Source organism: Capricornis sumatraensis, chromosome 2 (assembly GCF_032405125.1).
Source record: "Capricornis sumatraensis isolate serow.1 chromosome 2, serow.2, whole genome shotgun sequence".
Lineage (NCBI taxonomy): Eukaryota > Metazoa > Chordata > Mammalia > Artiodactyla > Bovidae > Capricornis > Capricornis sumatraensis.
The window spans coordinates 155,287,903-155,306,746 of record NC_091070.1 but is presented as its reverse complement, the minus strand read 5'-3'; the positions used below and the strand labels follow the sequence as shown (position 1 = coordinate 155,306,746).

Below are 18,844 nucleotides of genomic sequence, written 5' to 3'. Positions count from 1 at the left end.
AGTCCATGGGGTTGCAAAGAGTTGGACTCAACTGAGTGATTGATCTGAACTGAACTGAACTGAACCTCTTCTTCAGAGATCATGAATCCAACACTGTTCACTGAAAGCTATCGGTTTCAACTTTATATACACTCCTATTTCATAGAGCCTTGTTTTCCAGCCAACGCCTGTAAGCTGGCTTCCCTTTCCCCTGGAGCAGAGCTCTGATGGACTGTTGTGTTAGACACCACCCACTTCTGTCCTCTCCCTCTTTCCTGGGGGAGAAACTGCAGGGTTGTACACCACCTCCCAATTCCACAGAGCTGTGCAGCCCACCATAATCTCCTGCTTCTTTTCCCCAGGTTGTTGTAATAAAATGCTGAATCTTTGGGTGCAAATTTCACTTCTTTCCCTCCTACCTGATGGAGAAGATTTTGGATCATGTGTCTTTTCCTTACCTACAGAGCCGTTGTAGCTGTTGAGAGCCACTGATTTCTTTTTTTCTATGACAGCATTTATGGGAATGGCAGGAGGTTGGGTCAAGCTCTACTTCTTTTCCTCTGTCTTGAAACACAAGTCTCAGAATTGTGTACCTTCTCTCAGTCCTGCAGAGCCATGCAGGCTGCTGAGAGCTCCTGCCCCCCGTTTCTTTGTTCTTAGCTTCCCCCAGGAGTTGAAACCAACTTGGTTACTCCAGAATTCTGAGGGAGGTGAGACAAGAATTGGTTTCCTGAACAGCACTGGCAAAGTCTAGGAAAGTTGGCTGCATGCTTCACTTGTTCTTTACCCCCAAGGGGAAAATTGTGGGCTGAATGGATTTTTCTAGGTGCTGAGCTGTTCTGGCTTAGGGGAGAGGCTGATGTTATTAAAGAAAAACTGCTCCTCTTACCCATTTCAGAGAGATTTCTCAGTTGGTGCTCATCTGCGTGCTAAGTCACTTCAGTTGTGTCCAACTCTTTGCAACTCCATGGACTGTAGACTACCAGTTTCCTCTGTCCATGGGATTGCAAAGAGACACAATTGAACTGCCTTAGCATGCAGATGAACACAAACTGAGAAGTCTTTCCAAAATAGGTAACAGGAGCAGTTTTCCTTTAATAACATCAGCCTCCCCCCAAGCCAGAACAGCTCAGCACCTAGAAAAATCCACTCAGCCAATCAACTGGAGTGGGTTGCCATGCCCCTTCCCAGGGGATCTTCCCAACCCAGGGATCAAATCCTTATCTCTTACGACTCCTGCATTGGCAGGTGGATTCTTTACCATTAGCACAACCTGGGAGTCTCCTGTGCTCATCTGAGCTGTTGAAAATTCTTAACTGGATTCTAGAGCATATTATTCTTGATTGGCGGTCTCAGAAAGGTATTTTGGCCCTAATAGCATTTTTTTAATGTTTCCAGCAAGGGCTGGGATCTCCTATTTCACTATGTTACTGATATCACATCAGAATTTTAAAATTTTTACTATAAAAATAAACTTCTTTAGAAGCTATAGGATTATTCAGGTCAACTACTTCAACTTAGGTGGGTTTTGGTAGTTGGTGCTTTTTGAGAAATTAGTCTGTTTCACTAGGTTGTTCCTCCTTGGAAGAGAAGCTATGACCAACCTAGACAGCATATTAAAAAGCAGAGATATTACTTTACCAACAAAGGTCCATCTAGTTAAAGCTATGGTTTTTCTAGTAGTCATGTATGGATGTGAGACTTGGACTCTAAAGAAAGCTGAGCACTGAAGAATTGATGCTTTTGAACTGTGGTGTTGGAGAAGACTCTTGAGAGTCCCTTGGACTGCAAGGAGATCCAACCTGTCAATCCTAAAGAAATCAGTCCTGAATATTCATTGGAAGGACTGATGTTGAAGCTGAAACTCCAATACGTTGGCCACCTGATTCAAAGAACTGACTCATTGGAAAAGACCCTGATGCTTGGAAAGATTGAAGGCGGGAGGAGAAGGGGACAGCAGAGGATGAGATGGTTGTATGGCATCACCAACACGATGGACATGAGTTTGAGTAGGCTCTGGGAGTTGGTGATGGACAGGGAAGCCAGGTGTGCTGCAGTCCATGGGGTTGCAGAGCCAGACATGACAGCGACCGAAATGAACTGAACTGGACTGAACTAAGTTGTTGAAATTATGCATTCATTGTGGTAATGTTTTTTAATTTATCTCTTTATGTATCAAATATTCAAAATATTTCTTAAATCTTGATATTTGTGTGTTTTAGTAAATACATTTTCATTGGCCTAATAGATTATTGACCCTGGACAAAGTAGGGCAGGGACTTCTGCTGTTAACACTTTGCCAGTATCACTTTATGGTGTGTTCCCTTCCTCTAGATCAGTGGAACCTATATTTCCTATATAAACTCATAGAAGGAAAAGTAATAATGTGTCACTTAGAGAAAATATACTTCTCTAGGCTAAAAAGAATTTTGACACACAAACCCCATAAGGGTCAACAAATATGGGCTCTAACATATGGTATCTTTGGCAGATTGAAAGTGTATCACCTTGAATTGTGCTTTTACTTCTCAATGACCCATATCCGATCTACTATATCACAAAGTCAGGGGAAGGGTAGGGGCCTGAGAATCCTTATATTTAATACATTTATTTTAATGCCTAGCTAGATTAAGGACCACTGGTGAAAGTAACATGCCTCCTTGGGAAGACAGCTGGATTTTGTTCCTGGAGATATTATAGAAAAAGTGTTAAACCAGAGGTTAGATGATTTGGAACCTGTTAAAGAAACTCTTGCTACCATTTTAGAGAAGAAGTTACCTAATTTAGTTAAGCTTTAATTTTCTGATTTTTAAATGATTAGTAAAGAAAGCACTATTTGATCTTGAAGGAACAGTTATTCTTTTCTATCACGAAGTCTCTTCAACTGATAAAAATGTATTTAACTTACTCCTTTGTTGCAGCACAGCTTGGAAAGTACAGAGAATTATCTACATAAATACTGCTTCTAATATGCTTTGAGTCTCATATGGTTTCCTATAAAGGTGCAATTTGAGTAAGGAAGTACTGCTTATCAGCACTAGCCCAGTTATGGAAGGAGGCATTCTTAATCCTGATGGGAGCAAAGGGGATTCAGTAGAGTAAAAGTCCCAAAACAAGCAGGTTTATTAATGTAGATTCAGTGGCATTAGCTGCATCCCTGCTTTTCTCTTATCATGTAATATTTTGAAGCACTGCATGATCTTTTCACAATGGTCACATCTACAATCTAATTCACATGTTCCTTACAAATGCAAGAAACATAAGGCAGGTACATAGAATTTTGACTAGTATTTCTATTACATAAAGCAAGGGTCTGCAAACTATGGCTCGTGGGTACCAGCTGTTTTTGAAAACAGTATTTTCTTGAAACATAGCCATGCCATCCATTTATGTATCATCGGTGGCTGCTTTATGGCAGAGTTGAGCGGTTGAGTCAGAGACCATATGGCTCACAAAGTCATGAATAGTTACTATCGCATCTTTTACAATAAAGTTAGCCAATATATGGCTATATAAAGTAAAACATTATTTTCTTGGTGAAATAATTTTAAAAATCAGAAATGTAAAATTCAGTGAAGTATAATTTATTTCCAGTTTGAAAATAATTCTTCATCGCTTTAAGAAACTTCAGCCACGTACTTAGGAGTTTTGACAATTGTGATAAAGTCCTAAGTAATACCAAGAGTATTATTTTACTAGTCAAAAGAAGTAAAAAACAACTCATATTCTCTTGGGGAAAAATAAGCAGGATTTCAAGTATGACTGTTAAGAATTGGGAAAAGATTGCCTAAGGTTTAAGGTTATAAACAATCTAATAATTAATTTAGCTCAGTTTTCTAACACATTGTCTGTCATCATTTTAAGTTCATCTTCGCAAGTTATAAATTGCTACAAACACACAATGTATGGTTGTCATCCTGTTACTTTGTTTAGCGTCACCTAAAGTTCTAAAGAGTCCCATTAAATTGTAATCTGAGTGAACTGAGCAAGAAGGAAAAGTTTCCTTCTCTAGCCCATTTATTTATGATCCAAGTTATAATCATACTAAAGGCTTCTTCCGTCTTCCTGTGAAAACTCTGTAGAGATTCTAGATCACTGTGTAAGGTGATTTACTTTAGCTTGAAATTTACCACTAAGCATTGCCCACTCCCAGGCCCAGGAATCACATCACTGCTGACAGTCTGTGCAGTCTGGAAACAATGGGACACCATATACTATCTTCACTCAGAAGCTAGAATGGTTGTCCCTGATATTGGAACCTCTTGTGTATTTGGTGAAAGTCATGACCAACTATGTCCCAAGACTTGGACCTAAGACTTTGCTCAGTATCCACTTGTCTAACTAGTGGTCATCTGGAAGAAGCAGCTCCTGATGGTATTAGTTTATGATGTCTCCTGTGCTGGCACAGAGGTGAAATGCATCTTGTTACACAGTTGACAATATTGTGAGGATGATACATGTGATTTCAATTATAATGCTGCATGTCTTTGCACATTTTAGTGTAATAAAAATGCAAAACCTAAATATTATCAAACATGGTGACACTTTTCTTAGTTTTAAACTTCTTGAGTGATGCCTTTGATAAGAGTTACCAGGAAAGCTCTATTCTTTAATTCTTTAGCTTAGGACACATGGGTGGCTTGGCCTAGTCATAATCTTCTGGAGATTCTGTATTTCATTTTGCAGTCGTTTGTGCTCCTCTTGGAATCCTTCCTGTAGTAATCGGGACTGTTCCTAAAAAATACAAATGGGGACTGAATAACGTGTATCATTAAGAAAATCTCTAACTTCTGTCTAGTTTCCACATTTCATAGATTAAAAAAAATATTTAATGTCTTCTTGAAATTTTCTCCATCATTAATTTTCATTATTATTTGTCTTGAGCCTTCTAGCTCTGTGATTACTTTTCCTGAGTCTTCTTGAGTTAAGAAATATTTTTGACTCATCTCCTGATATGGTGGTGAATCTCAATTATCCTAATTTTTCCTCCCATTAATTGTATCAAGCTTTGTGGGCAATCTTAATGAAATGTTTCTCTATGCATTTTGATTTTTAAATACACACACATACACATATAATAGAGAAATTAAAAAATAATTTTCAAAGTCTGATGCAGTCTGAATCTTAGATCAGGAAATTTGATCTAAGCTTCCACAACTTGGTGGCGGTGGGAGCAAAATATAGGTGAGGGAGTATCAGGGTACCAGACTTGACCATACTGAATTTCTCCACATAATATTCCCAACTTAACACACACTAGAAGCAGGGAACAGAAAAAAGTAGGAGTAACTGATGGATACAGTGGTGTAAGATTTAAGGAATCCTTCTACTTATGAAGGTTCCCTTAGAGCTAAAATTCATCCCAGGTGTGACAGGAAAAAAATCATACATTCCTCTAAGTAGCAAAGACAGTTCATGTATCTTTCCAAGCATTGTGACCTAATAAAATTATTTAGTCTTGTCTGAACCTCTGTTTAATTTCCAAAGTAATAGGAACATAACAGTTCTTGCTTCGTATAGTACTAAGTAAGAGATACGGATAAGACCATTAAAAAAAATAATGCTTGGCAGATAATAGCTATTACTGATTGACAGATATAGTGAGAAAGGACTGGGTATGACATAGCTGCAATAAAATCTTTTAACAACGAGATATTATAGGGGCCAGTTCAGGCAGGCAAAAAAGATTGAAAAGTACAAGTGAGCAAGCAAGGTCTTTCTTCTGGGCTTCATGTTCTCACTGCTGTGCCACGTATGTGAACAGGGAGTGTGGCAGGAAAACAGAATAATAGGAACCACACAGTGTTGCAATTAAATACCTGCAGTTTGAGAGCAAGAGTTCTCTCCTGCTCTTCCAGTAACTGGGCCCTATCCCTCTCCATCTTCTCAGTCAGTTGTTTCACATGTTCCTGATAGCTCTTTTCTTTCTGCTCCATCATCTGCTGGTTCTTTATTTGCATTTCCTCCAGCATTTTTGCTGCAGCCTGGGCAGATTCAGCTTTCATGCGTTCCACTGTCAGGAGGAAGAGGAAAAAGAAAAATGTATGTGGAGACCAAGTTGCTTCTTACTTCCATCTAAAGTTACCTATCACTGTTGCTACTGACTTCATATGCCCTACTCAGAAATGATTTTAGCAAGTAAGAAACATCTTTTTTCCTGTTGCTACAGTTTGAGGCTCCTAGGTTTACCCAGCAGAGTTAGTTAGAACTTTTAAGAGCTTTCAGAGCTGTCTAGTCTCTTGACTGGCTCCTCACCTTCAATCAACTTTTCCTTCTCTGAAAGTGTCTGGTCTGTTTGTAGAATTGCATCAGTCACAGACTCCTTGGACTTCAAGTATTCCTGAAGAATCTCATCAGCCTGGGTCCCGGAAAAAATGGGGTTAGTAGTAGGAAATGGCTGTAAGCACTTATTCCTGTTTGCCCACCACTTTTCCCTCTAGGAACTGCTCCTCTTGGCCCTGGTGTGCCTGGTGGTCAGATTCCCTATCACTGGGCTGAGCACATGCTCCAGACTGGCCAAGCAAGGTGCCCTCCCAAACAGAATCCTTTATAAGATGTTGATATATATGTAAATAGTAATCCTCTGTTCTTTTGACTGAGAGCTCTGATTTTGGAGCTGTGGTGCTATGGTCCCATATGGCGTGAGCTTGTTCGAGAATGAAGGCATCATGGAGAAAGTGGATCTGAATAAAGGGGGTAGAGGGAGAATGGGAGGGAGGGAAGTGTGGGGTTGAGGGGAGCCACAGTCAGAGAGATAAATGATGACATTATTTGAAATTTTGGATACATCTGGTAATCCAGTTTATAATTCAATTGTTAATTGAGTGCAGACTCTTGGATGAGCACATAGGTTATACCTGGTGTAACAGGCTCCTTGCAGTGTTTATTGAATGAGAGTGTATCAACCTTGCTTACCTGTATGCCCTTCCTAGGCTCCTGAAGATACTTCTTCTTCAGCTCTTGCATCTTCTCAATGAAGAGACGATAGCCCCCTGATTTCGAATAAATCCCCTGTTTTACATCTTCTTCTAGGGGACTGAAAATATCCTTCAGTAAAGCAGAGCAACGATCTGATGATGCTTTACGATTCTGATTACAAAAGTCTTCTCGCCTTTTGTCTAGCTGGGCCTTTAATGCAAAACAATAGGAAGTGTTAATAAACAGAGGCGTGAAAAGATGTTGAAATTTCTGAAAAAGCTTCTCAAAAAAATAAAACTTAAAAAGGTCTCTGACACCTAGACAGACTTATAGGCACTCAACAGGACCATATTCTTCTTCCAGATTCTGACTTTCCACTAAAGCCCTTTCACTATGGGGTAACCTTCAGAGCAGTGATTACTAGCTATATGGTACACCTTTGGAGATAAACTCCGGCTTTTCACATTGGATCAGTGACTGCATATGAAATTAATGTGGCTCAATGTAAGTCTGCTTGTGATAACTAAAACTAACATTTTCTTTATTGCCAAAATATCCAGTGAGTCTGATAACAATGAGCATGTAATTTGATTAGAGGCTCTGCTACTTATAGTTGCATGTGATGAAACTATAGGGAAGAATATTTATTTATTTATGAAAGAAAAAAGTTTCAGTGCATAATAAGATATATCATAAAAAAACTGGTTCTTCTTATGATAACACAGATTGGTTTTCACCACTTAAATATCTAGTGAAATTACTTTTCTCAAAATAAGCATCCATCTCATTTTCTTCATTTATTTTACTTCCTAAGAACCTAAGCTGTATAAACTTGAGAAAAAAATCACCGCTAATTCTTTTTGAAATAATTGGTCTATATCTTTGAAGGAACTGCTCATGAAGACTTCAATGGTCTCTTTCTCAGTGGCCCTGTGCAGGTCCAGTAGCTCCTGGAGGGTTTCTGTGGGCAGCTGCAGCTTCTGGCCCATCTGCTGGTCATAGTGGGCAATGGCCTTTTGTACTGCGGCCGAGTTCTCAATCTCAGCCAAGGCCAGGACTGCATTCTCCATGCAGGGCAGATTCCCACTGTTGATGGCATTGACATAGGTCTGCACCAGGGTCCCTAGACCTACAATAGAGAACAAATGATGATGTTTATTTTACGCGGAGTGAGGAAACTTTTTCTTCTGTGTAATTCTAATGTCTGTTACCAACCATTTGTCTTACAGCATCAATGCCTCAGCAGCATCTGAAAACCTGCTAAAAATGCAGACTCCCAGCCTCTGTCCCAGTTTGGCTGACTTATACCCCCCTCTTTGGCAAGATCTCAAGTGGCATAAATATATCAAAGGTTGAGAACCTCTGTTCTAGATAGCGAAGTCCTGCATTCATTCAGTGCATTCACTTTAGCAGCAGGCATTGTTAGGCCAGAAACCATATCTCTCTCATTTATGTCTGTATCATCAGCCCTGGTAAGTCCATGGGAAACATTTGATTAATATTTGTGGAGCATATCAAAATGAGCCCTCCATTTTGCTTATTCTCGCAGAGCATTATAGGAGACCTTTCTGTGATGTTGGAAGTATTCTGTGCGTGCTGTCCAGGGTGGGAGCCACTAGCCTCAGGTAGTGTGAGCCCTTGAGACATAGCTGTGTGATCAGAACATTAAATTTTTATATTTTTTATTAGCTACATTTAAACTTAGATAGGCACACTTGTCTAGTGAAAACCATGTTGGACAGGGCAGGTCCAGTTTACTAGGACAATTGTCCGCTCTCAAGCTTTTATTCTTTGCCTTTTGTGTCTTTTCTCAACTATGAAGTCTGACTAATAAACCCATCAGAAGTGTTGGTGCCACCTAGAATTTATCACGATAATAGCAGTAGATGTGCACTTTTCAAAGTTGAAGCTACATGGATGCTATCACACCATCCTCTAGTCTTAACAGTGAGAGTGAAGACTGGGAAGAGGACTCACGAGGGCCATCCACCTTGATGCCTCCTGAGAGAGTTTTAGTTTTGGAATTGCTAAAGATGTAAGAACAGAAGACTGCAGCTTGTTGCACAAATTCGGGATCCAGCTCATCGTCACACAGTCCCTCAAGCTGGCCTAGTTTCTTCCTATCAGTGGGCCGATCAAAGATGAAGCATTTCTTCTTTGGGAAGAACTTTCGGATACAGAGTCGAGGCATATTAAAAGTTTTATCTTTCGGGCTGGTACCTGGAGGAAGAAAAAAGGAATTTACCTAATGTAGGGTCTTGCAAACACTTCCTGTAAAAGGTCAAACAATAAATATTTTAGACTTTGCAAGCCAGATGGTCTCTTTTCTGAGTACTCAAGTCTCCTATTGTAGCCTAAAAGCAGTCATAGAGAAACTATAAATGAATGGGTACAACATTATTCCAATAAAATCTTATTTATAATACCAACTGGCAGGCTAGATTGGATAATATTTGCCTGTGGCAATCCTTTACCAGCCCTGAACTGTGGATGGTGCATGCCTGCATTTCTTTTCTTCAAATAAATGACCATTCTACTCCTACTCTTTGGCTAATTACACCACCACAAGCCCTAAGCATGGAGATATCAATCTAATCACAGCACAGGGCAAGGTGAAAGAAAAAGAAATTTATCCTCAGAACAGGGAGAAAAATAATCTAAAGCCAAATCTATTAATTCAGCATTACTTCTTAGTAACTTCTTAGTAACAAGCATTACTTCTTAGTAATCACCCCTTGAGAAGAAATAGAAACTATAAGTAGAAGACGACTGTTGACAGAAAACTAAGGAACAATAGTTTTTAGTGTTTTGTCATCTGTTTACCAATTCTAAGTCCCCTTTACCTTTCCTAAGCTTGAGTGAATTCTCCAGGTACTCATCTGCTGTGATGGACTGTCCATCTGCTTCCAAGTCTAGGGAGAAATCCCTCAGTGTCCATACGAAGTCTGGAAAGAAGCTCACAAAGTCAGCTGAATCCTCAACCTCATCCACATCAGGTGAGGATCTTGCCCTGATCCTATCTGTCAGCTCCGTCACATAGCTGAGTAGCAGAATAAGGAAAACTGGCATGAATAAAGAGTACCCCCCTCATCCTATATTAGTTCCACATACAAAGCCTTGTGTCTCCTTTGTTCTTAACCCAAATATCCCAAGTATCAGTTCTTCAGTAGGTTATAGGATTTTCCCCTTGCCATTGAATTCTTTTTTATATTTCTCGTGTTTGTTTCACCAGGATTCATGGTTAGTCAGCTGTTTTTTAAAGTTTGGTCTCCCCTCTGACTTTGATGTGGTTTGGATCCCAAAAGGATACTGCAGTTGGTCCATGGCCTGCTGGTTGATAGTTCCCATACTATTGTACACGAAAGTGCTGCTCAAGAGTATTGCTAGGGCAAAGATCCAGGAGTCATTCTGGTTGTCACCCTGGAAATCAGAACATAGTTTACCAGAACTGTGTTTCATTCTTAATGGCACTTTCCTGATCAGCAGTAGTAAAAGGATGCTCATGTAACTAGAGTGGTTTTGTTTTTTTTTTTTTTGAGACAAATGACCTATAAGATGAAACTAAATCCCAGCAAAAATGACTGTTAATAGGACTTGAAATTTGAATAGTTTTGTAATTTGTGTTTTTGGTTTACCCTGATTCTCACTGGACTCTTATGATCATTGGAAGGTAGTTGCGAAACAAATAGTCATTGCAGGTGGACATTCTAAGGGCTTAAATATAATTCAAATTTAATTTTTTCTCTTTATTTTTACAGAACAATTGTCTTCATATGGGGGCAATAATAGTTGTATTTATCTCATTAAACAATTGTTGTTCACCTAACACTTTCCACTTCTTATCTTCTAAATATTCAAACAATATCAGAGGCAAGTGTAGATCTATTACATCTGTTTTATAGATCAGAATAACTTGCTAAGGTCATTGAGGTACTGATAGACTTTAAATCCATGAGTATGGCACTTCAGAAGCTAAATCCTTAACTAAAGTTCTTTGCAGGATAAGATTAGGTTGGATTTATTTTTTCACTGCATTGGATTTTTTATTCATTACATTGAATTTGTTTGTTCTACCATTATGCATCTGGGTTATATGGCTCAGGTTATAGCCTTTTATTAATTAGAACACTGTCTACAGACCACTATGCTCTTCTTCTAGGATTCTGCCTCATGAATATTTTTCTGACCCCTGGTTGCTAAACTTGGTTTCATGGCATGTAAACAGAAATGACAAAACATGGTTAAGTAAAGGTCTCATTTAAAGGAAAATTAAATAGTGTAGAGAATACACAGACATGAAGGGCTTAGTCCAAATTGAAATCCTCATTCCTTACCTTCTCCACATCCCCCAGACCCTCAGTATCAAGCAGAACTAGAGAGCGGTTTGGCTTCTTGGGATGAGGCATACACCACATCCAGATGCCCTTCGTGTGAGACTGCACTGTGGCACCCAGAGAGAAGCCTGCAAGGGGGCATGGGGAAAAGAGAAGGTAGAGTTTTAATATTAGGTGGTTCTGGAAGTTGAGATGACAGTTAACAAGTCCTAAAACATCTCTTAAATCAAGTTTAGGAGAACTGAAACCACAACAAGTATTAATCTTACTTACAATCAAAGAAACAGGGCAATTAGAATATTGAATACATGAAAAGATTAAATACCTTTCACGATAAAAGCAATCAACAAGCTAGAAATAAAAGGAAATGATCTCAACATAGTAAATAATAATAATGATTGTATTAAAAAAAACATACAGCCAACATTATACTGAATGGTGAAAGACAGAAATCATTCCTTTCACAAAAATTAACCAAAATGAACCAAAGACCTACAAGAAAATGAAAGTGAAAGTGAAAGTGAAGTCACTCAGTCGTGTGCGACTCTTTGCAACCCCATGAACTGCAGCCCACCAGGCTTTTCCGTCCATGAGATTTTCCAGGCAAGAGTGCTGGAGTGGGTTGCCATTTCCTTCTGCAGGGGATCTTCCCGACCCAGGTATTGAACCCAGGTCTCCCGCATTGCAGGCAGATGCTTTACCCTCTGAGACACCAGGGAAGCCCTTAAAGACCTACACGTTAGAGCTAAAACACACAGAATTTCACAGTTTTGGATTTGGCAGTGATTTCTTGGGTATGATACCCAAAACACAAATAGCAAAATAATACGTAAGTTGGACTTGATAAAAATTAAAACTTTTGTGTATCAAAGGATACTTTTTACAGATTTAGGTACGTAACTCAGAATGGGAGAAAATATTTGCTAGTTATGAATCTGATAAGGGATTGATATCCAGAATATATAAAGAAGTCCTACAATGCAACACAAATAAGCAAACTAAAGATCATCCCAAATAAAAGAATGAGCAGAGGACTTGAATATACGTTTCTCCAAAGAAATTATTCAAGTGATCGATAAACATATGAAAACATGCTCAGCATTCCTAGACATTAGAGATGTACAAAGCAAAACCACAGTGTATTTTAACAACCAGTATTGGAAAGTAATCGGAAACATGTATAGATAGAACTGAGTCACTTTACTATATACCTGACATTAACACAATATTGTAAATCAGCTGTACTTAAAAAGAAAAAAGCGCTAGTGTAGATCTTAGTGAATTCTGAAAGTTGACTAATATTTATAAGAAAGTTGGAGAATTTAATACTGAATGAATTTGACAATATTAAATAATTTTTATTTAAAAAAACCAACAATGAAATACTATTTTATGCCCTTTAGGATGGCCACTATGGAAAATCCAGAAAATAACAAGTGTTGATGAGAACATGGAGAAATTCAAACCACTGTGTGTTTCTGGTGGGAATGTAAAATGGTATAGTTTTACATTTCCATCAGAATGTAAGCACCAGAATGCGGCTTCCCTTGTAGCTCAGCTGGTAGAGAATCTGCCTGCAATGCTGGAGACCTGGGTTTGATTCTTGGGTTGGAAAGATTTGCTGGAGAAGGGAACAGCTACCCACTCCAGTATTCTTGCCTGGAGAATTCCATGGACAGAGGAACCTGGCAGGCTACAGTCCATAGGGTCCCAAAGAGTTGGACATGGCTAAATGACTTCCACTTTCACTTTTCTGTGGAAAACAGTATGGCCATTTCTTAAAAAAATGAGCATAGTATTGTCATATGATCCAGCAGTTCCATATCTTGGTGTATAAAGGAAGTGAAAGTGAGGACATGAACAGATGTTTGTGTACCCATGTTCTTAGTAACATTATTCGTAGTAGCCAAAACGAGAAAACAGTCCAAATGTCCATCACCTAGATGACTGCATAAACAAATTAGTGTCACATACAATTATTCAGCCAGCGACTGAACTGAACTGAACTGAACTGAAAAGGAAGAGAATTTGATACATGCTACAACATTGTTGGACCTTGAAGACATTATTCTCAGTGAAATAAGCCAATCGTTAAAGGACACTCACGTCTAATTCCTCTTGTATGGGACCGGTCAAATTTATATACAATATAGAAGGGTGGTTGGGGCATTATTGTTTATTGGGGTACAGAGTTGCTGTTGGAGGAAGTTTATGGAGACGGATGTTGGTGATATTTACACAACAGTGTGAATTAATACCACAGAATTTTTAAAAACAGTTACAGTGATATATTTTGTGGTAAGTTTTATGTTATGTATATCTTACAACAGTTGAAAAGAATAGCCAATACAAATTTAAACATTTTTTTAAATCTTAAAGATCAGTGGAAAATGTTCTTACTACATGAATATCTTTGTAAGAGTCTTGTAGTTTATTGTTATATACATTACCTATTTTTTATTACCACATTAGTCTTTCTAGGAAAGGAACAATTTATGCTTTTGAAAAAGAAACTAAGGCTAAGTGCAAAGAGTGGTGAGCTGATTCTTTCAGGTCATAGTGATGATAATAACATAGCTGTGGACTGAAAGTTAGCTTTCAGTATCCCTCCCAGGTCTCTCACTTGCTCTCCTCATCACTGTGCTGCACGCTGGGGGTGTGGGTGGACAGAGGGACTTGGCTGGGCTCTGCTGGGGCCACTCACCCTTGTTCTTCCCAGCCAGCTTGTTCATCAGGTACGATTTGCCTGTGCGGTAGAGCCCCACGATAGCCACCACCACAACAGGCTGCCTGATGGCTGACAGGATCTTCAGGGCTTTTGGATTAACCAGCAGTCTCCCATTAGTGTTCTCAATGAGGCACTCTGGGCCTGGCATGTGGATCTCTGGGGCCATGTCCCTTTGTCTGCAAGGGAAGACATGGGATGAATTAGAATTTCCAGTCTAAACAGATCAAAAACTTTCATGAGGTTATTTTGCATTCAGAAGGAGGCATCATAGAATCCCCCCACATGGTCAAAAGTTGTTTGTCAACAGGGAGAGAGATGAGGGGAAGATCTGTGTCCTTTTAGAAAGTTACAGAAGTACAATCAGAGTAGTTCATTAAAAATGTTGATATGACAGTGACTTATCAGCCAACATTCAGCCACCGTCATGCACAAAACCTTCCATTTAGTTTACATGTAAATCTTTCCTTTTAGATTCTCATTTAAAAATTTATACTAGATATTAAGTGTAAAATAGAATAGGATTCAGAGAGATTTGTTGTACTTACTATGTATGAGAGATTTGCTATTTATTTATTCACTAATTCTTACTATGAATAAGCAATTTCATGAATAATTGTTCATTGCTTGATATATCTCTGAACAATTTCTAATGATTTGAAATGCATGCTTTTCTCATTAGTTATCCTTATTTCCACTGGAATAAGTGTCCACAGAACTTCTCACACTGCTATTCTGGAAGTGGAACTTACTTTACCAAATTTTATAAAAAAATATGTAACCTTGTGAAACACATGGCTCAAGACTCTTCCAAAACCTTGGTATGGGCTTGTGGAAGCAAGGGATCTGAAAGTTAAAATTTATTATCTTCAGAATAAATCACCTACAACAAGGTGGGGATAAACCTTACAACTGCAAATATGCATGTTGCTGAAAATTGTTTGTATATACGTACGTGTGTGTGTTTGTAAGGGAAAAAAGGGCAATGAAATAAAGATTAAAAGATCAGGAAGCATATCAGGAGAGCTAGAGAAGAAAGTGGTTGAAAGGAAATAGCTATATTTCCAGCCATACAATTCTAAGTTTTCTGTTTTGTTCTTTTTCCCCATGTTGTAGAAGAGAAGTGAAGCAGGAAGAGAAGGAAGAGGGGTAGAAGTAAGGAGAGAGGGATGGGGAGGCAAAAAGGGAGGGGGGAAGCTGCAAAGGAGAGAGAGCTGTCAGAGGGTAGGTGATAAAGGGAGCTCATGCCAAGCCAAGGAAGTCAGCGGAAGAATTTCTAGAAGGCAAGATCCTAACTCCTTGAGAGCCCAGAGAGGGCAAAGTAAACAATGATAGTGCCTTTAGCATTGCACCACAGTAGAGTCTTTAAAGAGGAAGCTGTTTAGTAAAGTAGTGGGGTTGAATTCCGCTCCTAAGGTGTAAGACATCCTCGAGTTTGCCAAGAAATTGAATGTAGTGAAACCTGTAGTATTTCTAAAGTAAGAAGTCCACTTTGAAACAACGTTCACAAATAGGGCTGAAGAGTATGGTGTCTTCATGAATCTGTATCTTCACTTTGATTTTCAGGTTTTTGTCTGTCTTCAGCGAGTCAGGTGGCTATTACCACTACATCTCATTTAGTATTATTTCCTTATCATGAAAATAACATATTTGTCACCCTGTCAGTTTCTTAGCTACAGTCAAATCAGTATTGAACAAATATAATAAAGACATTGGTAATATAACTGTGCCCCAGTCAACACAGACAACATCAGCAAAGAGATACTCATTCATTTCAAGCTATCAGATTAGCCCAATAATTCCACACAAGCACAGTCATGACCCAGGACATGCTGCCACTTGATAACACCAGGATGTCATCCAACCTTGTGTCTCATGTCAGGATGAGCTGCAGCCTGTCTTGATGCTGGTCATTTTAAAAACATTGTATTTTATTTTTAATTAGAGGAAAATTACTCTACAATATTGTGATGGTTTCTGCCATACATAAGCATGAATCAGCCGTAAGTACATATCCCCTGCTGCCAAGTTGTCCTCCCACCTACCTCTCCATCCAAACCCTCTAGGTCCTCATAGAGTACCAGTTTTGGGTTCCCTGCATCGTACGATGCTGATCATTTTTTAGAAAACTAATGAACGCTTGCAGACCCCTTCCCACCCCTGTGCTAATCTTATCATGGTCTCCTTCTCCCAGAGCAGGGCTCCTTTAGCATTGGAGAGAAAAATGCTCTGAGGAAAAAATGGAGTTCTTACCTGTTTTCTTCTCAGCTTAGTTGGAGTGGTTCTGCAACTTCTCTGTCTCTCACTAGATGTTTAGACTTCTGTTTCACTCACTCGTATCCTAGGTCTTGCTTGCTTTCCTTCAGCAACCAGACAGAAGTAAAGCAACCTCTTTAACAGCTTTAGAGTAATGTGAAACTGAAAGCACTGAGAGCAAAGCAATGATTCAACAACCATAAAAGGAATTTTTGGAAGCTGTCCTAGTATGAGGGAAGATGGGTTTCACACAATTTCTCAACTAGAACCTTCACATTAATTTTTTTGAAAGATATCTTAGAGATCATTTAATATTTTGAGAAGTGTCTACTAGATACTTAAGTGTAATGGAATGTGTCTCAGAATTGGGGATCAGTTTAGGAAACCTAGAAGAGGAAGCATATTAATTTTTAGGTTTAATTTCCTTAAATAATGGACACACAGTGGGCCTGGCTCCTCATTTATGCATGCCATAAGTGAGGAAAGAGACACATCTTACACATTTATGAACACACAGCCCCTGGAACTTAACACCAACTGCCCAGGCAGAAAGGAGTTCCATGTGTTGCACACATGTTCCATGCACTGTGCTGATGGTTCTACATGGGTTAAATATTGATATCACACAACAGACATTTCCCTACCATTTTATAGAAACTGAGACACAGGAAGATTTAATATCTTGTCTCATATTACAGCACTGTAAATAATCTGAACCAAATCATTCTTGTTTCCAAACCTTCCTGTTTAACCTCTTCAATATACTGCCTTTCCTTGTCTGTTCAGGGAATAGCAGTAGAAGTAACAGCTTTATTTTTCTTGATTGTTCTAAGGAGCACACATTTTACAAGTCTAATTCAATCCTGAGTATAATCATGCAAAATAAGTGGTCTTGTCTCCATCTTACAGTGAAAAAACAAGAAGCCTTGAGGGAGGGTAAATAACATGCCTGGTCAAATTCACTAAGCACGGCATAGAGGTGGGAGGTGAATTTGAAACTGTGTTTGCCCTTAAACTCTTCTGTTTCTCCTCCTCAGTAGGGCTTCTGAAGAAGGGAATAGGAAACTGAGGAGGAAGAGAGATATTCAAGGAGGAAGGGAAATATTTATAAGTTCTTCTGATCTCATGGTACATTGGTGTTTCTCCCCAAGTGGAAGCCAGTGTCTGAAGTTTAACAGATATAATTATTTGTTTTAATTATTTTATTTTGTTTTATTATTATTTAACAAATAATTCTATTTGTTAAATTATTTCCTTTTCTTCTTTGCTATTATCTTTTAAAGTGTCTCTGGGTAAGAAGTACTTCAACTTGCTTTGAAAAATATGATTTTTCTGTGTCTTCCATTTGCTGCAAGGGCTTCCCTGGTGGCTCAGATGGTAAAGAAACTGCCTGCAGTGTGGGAGACCTCGGTTTGATCCCTGGGTCTGGAAGATCTCCTGGAGAAGTGAATGGCGACCCACTCCAGTATTCTTGCCTGGAGAATCCCATGGACAGAGGAGCCTGGTGGGCTACAGTTCATGGAGTCACAAAGAGTCAGACACAACTGAGAGACTAACACTTGCACTTTCACTTGTTGGAACACACTCAGGTTCCTCTTGTCTTAACATCTGTGTATAACAATTTGCTGCATGTGAACCTTTCTTATGCCAGGTCTTGGCAAGACTGGTTCCTTCTTGTTCTATTGGTCTCAGCTAAATAGTATCTTCTCATTGAGGTCTTCCATGATTGCTAATCTCCATCCTATCATCGTGTTGTGGTTTTGTTTTTTTTTTTTTACTTTTCCCTATGACTACCTGAAATTCAAGTTCATAAAAGCATTGACTCCTTGTGTCAACTGATATATCTCCAGCACTTGAAACACAGTTTGACTGAGAGTATAAGCTCAATGGGTATTATATGTGACTAAGCATAAAACAACTTCAAATATGAGAGTAACAACACCATTTGCTAACTTGAAGTGTAGAAGAAATATTAAAATGCTTTTGTAAAGCATTTAATTTATTTACTTACATTTTAAAATTATGCATTTTATATTTTATATATATGTAAATCTACTTCTGCTTCATTGACTATGCCAAAACCTTTGTGTAGATCACAACAAACTATGGAAAATTCTTCAAGAGATGGGAATACCAGACCACCTGACCTGCCTCCTGAGAAGTCTGTATGCTGATCAGGAAGCAACAGTTAGAACTGGACATGGAAGAACGGATTGGTTCCAAACAGGGAAAGGACTACGTCAAGGCTATATATTGTCACCCTGCTTTTTTAACTTCTATGCACAGTACATCATGAGAAATACTGGGCTGGATGAAGCACGAGCTGGAATCAAGATTGCCGGGAGAAATATCAATAACCTCAGATATGCAGATAAGACCACCCTTATGGCAGAAGCAAAGAAGTAAAAAGCCTCTTGATGAAAGTGAAAGAGGAGAGTGAAAAAGTGGGCTTAAAACTCAACATTCCACAAACTAAGATCATGGCATCATTCCCCATCACTTCATGGTAAATAGATGGGGAAACAGTGGAAACAGTGACAGAGTTTACTTTTTGGGTTCCAAAATCACTGCAGATGGTGACTGCAGCCATGAAATTAAAAGATGCTTGCTCCTAGATAGCATATTAAAAAGC

At 38.9% G+C, this 18,844-nt stretch overlaps 1 protein-coding gene across 1 annotated transcript; it reads right to left on the bottom strand.

Moving 5' to 3' along the window:
- Positions 1–3,507: 3,507 nt before the first annotated feature.
- On the bottom strand, positions 3,508–16,310 carry LOC138073952 (guanylate-binding protein 1-like). The gene is made up of 11 exons (XM_068965913.1): positions 16,210–16,310; positions 13,936–14,135; positions 11,232–11,359; positions 10,208–10,317; positions 9,741–9,937; positions 8,875–9,117; positions 7,746–8,026; positions 6,895–7,107; positions 6,235–6,337; positions 5,799–5,992; positions 3,508–4,713 (listed from the first exon to the last, which is right to left on the bottom strand). Exons 2-11 carry the CDS (start codon positions 14,123–14,125, stop codon positions 4,597–4,599), a joined length of 1,776 nt encoding a protein of 591 aa, XP_068822014.1. The 5' UTR covers positions 14,126–14,135; positions 16,210–16,310; the 3' UTR covers positions 3,508–4,596.
- Between the last annotated feature and the right edge of the window lie 2,534 nt (positions 16,311–18,844).

Coding starts and splice junctions, on each gene's coding strand:
- LOC138073952 (XM_068965913.1), bottom strand. CDS start 14,125: ATGGCCCCAGAGATCCACATGCCAGGCCCAGAGTGCCTCATTGAGAAC. Junction 11,360..13,935: donor GCTGGCTGGGAAGAACAAGG/GTGAGTGGCCCC, acceptor GCCCCCTTGCAG/GCTTCTCTCTGGGTGCCACA. Junction 7,108..7,745: donor TATTTCAAAAAGAATTAGCG/GTGATTTTTTTC, acceptor TTTGCATTAAAG/GCCCAGCTAGACAAAAGGCG.